General features: G+C 55.9%; 1 protein-coding gene across 1 annotated transcript; it reads right to left on the bottom strand.

Annotated features, from left to right (window-relative positions):
• H257_10649 (hypothetical protein) lies at nucleotides 1-1209 on the bottom strand (the record flags this gene model as incomplete). Its single annotated transcript, XM_009837252.1, has 3 exons — nucleotides 1-62; nucleotides 134-564; nucleotides 701-1209. 3 exons carry the CDS (start codon nucleotides 1207-1209, stop codon nucleotides 1-3), a joined length of 1002 nt encoding a protein of 333 aa, XP_009835554.1.
• Nucleotides 1210-1251: the final 42 nt, after the last annotated feature.

Below are 1251 nucleotides of genomic sequence, written 5' to 3'. Positions count from 1 at the left end.
TCAACGAGGTTGAAGGCCGAGGTGGAGGCGGCAGGTTGGGAACACATCGTCGTAAACGCCGACTTCGCAGCAGCAACGTGTGAATCGAGTAGGGCAAATTCCTCGAGCATTAAGTCCAGTGACACGGTCGCACGCGTGACACTCTGACCGTCGGGTTTGGTGCCATCAATGTAGGTATTGGAAGGTAGGGTGCGTGGAGAATCCGGCACAGGGAGGATGGAGGGAAGGATCAGCATGTTGTTAGTGGACGAATCCACCAGTTGAGTTGGTGTGACCACGATGTGTTCACGCAGTGCGTCAAACATATTCGGCGATTGCCATGGGCGTTGCGGCGATGCAGACGCCCCAGAGCGGCTAACGGCGCCGTGACCCCGTGGCACCCGAGTCCATCGTGGTAGCGTTGGTGGTGGGATGCATTGACGCTTGTTAACGCCAGCCGGGCGAGCATGCAGGGGTGATGGGCTCAGGGTGAATGGCTGTGCGATAGCGTTTTCCTTAGCGGCAATATCCAGGTCAACGCGTTGGAAACCCTTGCGGTGGTTGTACCACCCTCGACCGTAAATCCTATGGCATTTGCCGAGGAACACAATTTCGTCGAGCAATCGCCCGTTGCACACGAAAGGGGGAGGAGGATGATTATCGTTAAATGATAAACGAGCTTAGCAGTACTGTAGCGTCACTAACATCGTCAGAGTGGTACTCGTCCAGTGACGATGACCGTACTACCGACGTAATGTCGAGGCCCAGGGCGTGGATGGAGTATGCGTGATTGAAGACATTGTGATACAGGGTAGCAAAAGGTGTAGATGGCCCCCACGTCGTGCGCATCCATCGGCAGAGCATTCGGAGGCGGGTAAGGTGGAGCAGCATGACCGGCGTCGACGACGCAAGCGAACGTACTTGCAGACCAAATTCCATCGGGTGTTTGGACAAAAGCGACTGGATACGGTCCGCTGCGCCAGTGGTAACAAGGTCAACGAGGTTGAAGGCCGAGGTGGAGGCGGCAGGTTGGGAACACATCGTCGTAAACGCCGACTTCGCAGCAGCAACGTGTGAATCGAGTAGGGCAAATTCCTCGAGCATTAAGTCCAGTGACACGGTCGCACGCGTGACACTCTGACCGTCGGGTTTGGTGCCATCAATGTAGGTATTGGAAGGTAGGGTGCGTGGAGAATCCGGCACAGGGAGGATGGAGGGAAGGATCAGCATGTTGTTAGTGGACGAATCCACCAGTTGAGTTGGTGTGACCAC

Source organism: Aphanomyces astaci (genome assembly GCF_000520075.1).
Source record: "Aphanomyces astaci strain APO3 unplaced genomic scaffold supercont1.29, whole genome shotgun sequence".
NCBI classification, from domain to species: domain Eukaryota; phylum Oomycota; class Saprolegniomycetes; order Saprolegniales; family Verrucalvaceae; genus Aphanomyces; species Aphanomyces astaci.
This window is presented reverse-complemented; position numbering and strand designations above follow the sequence as displayed.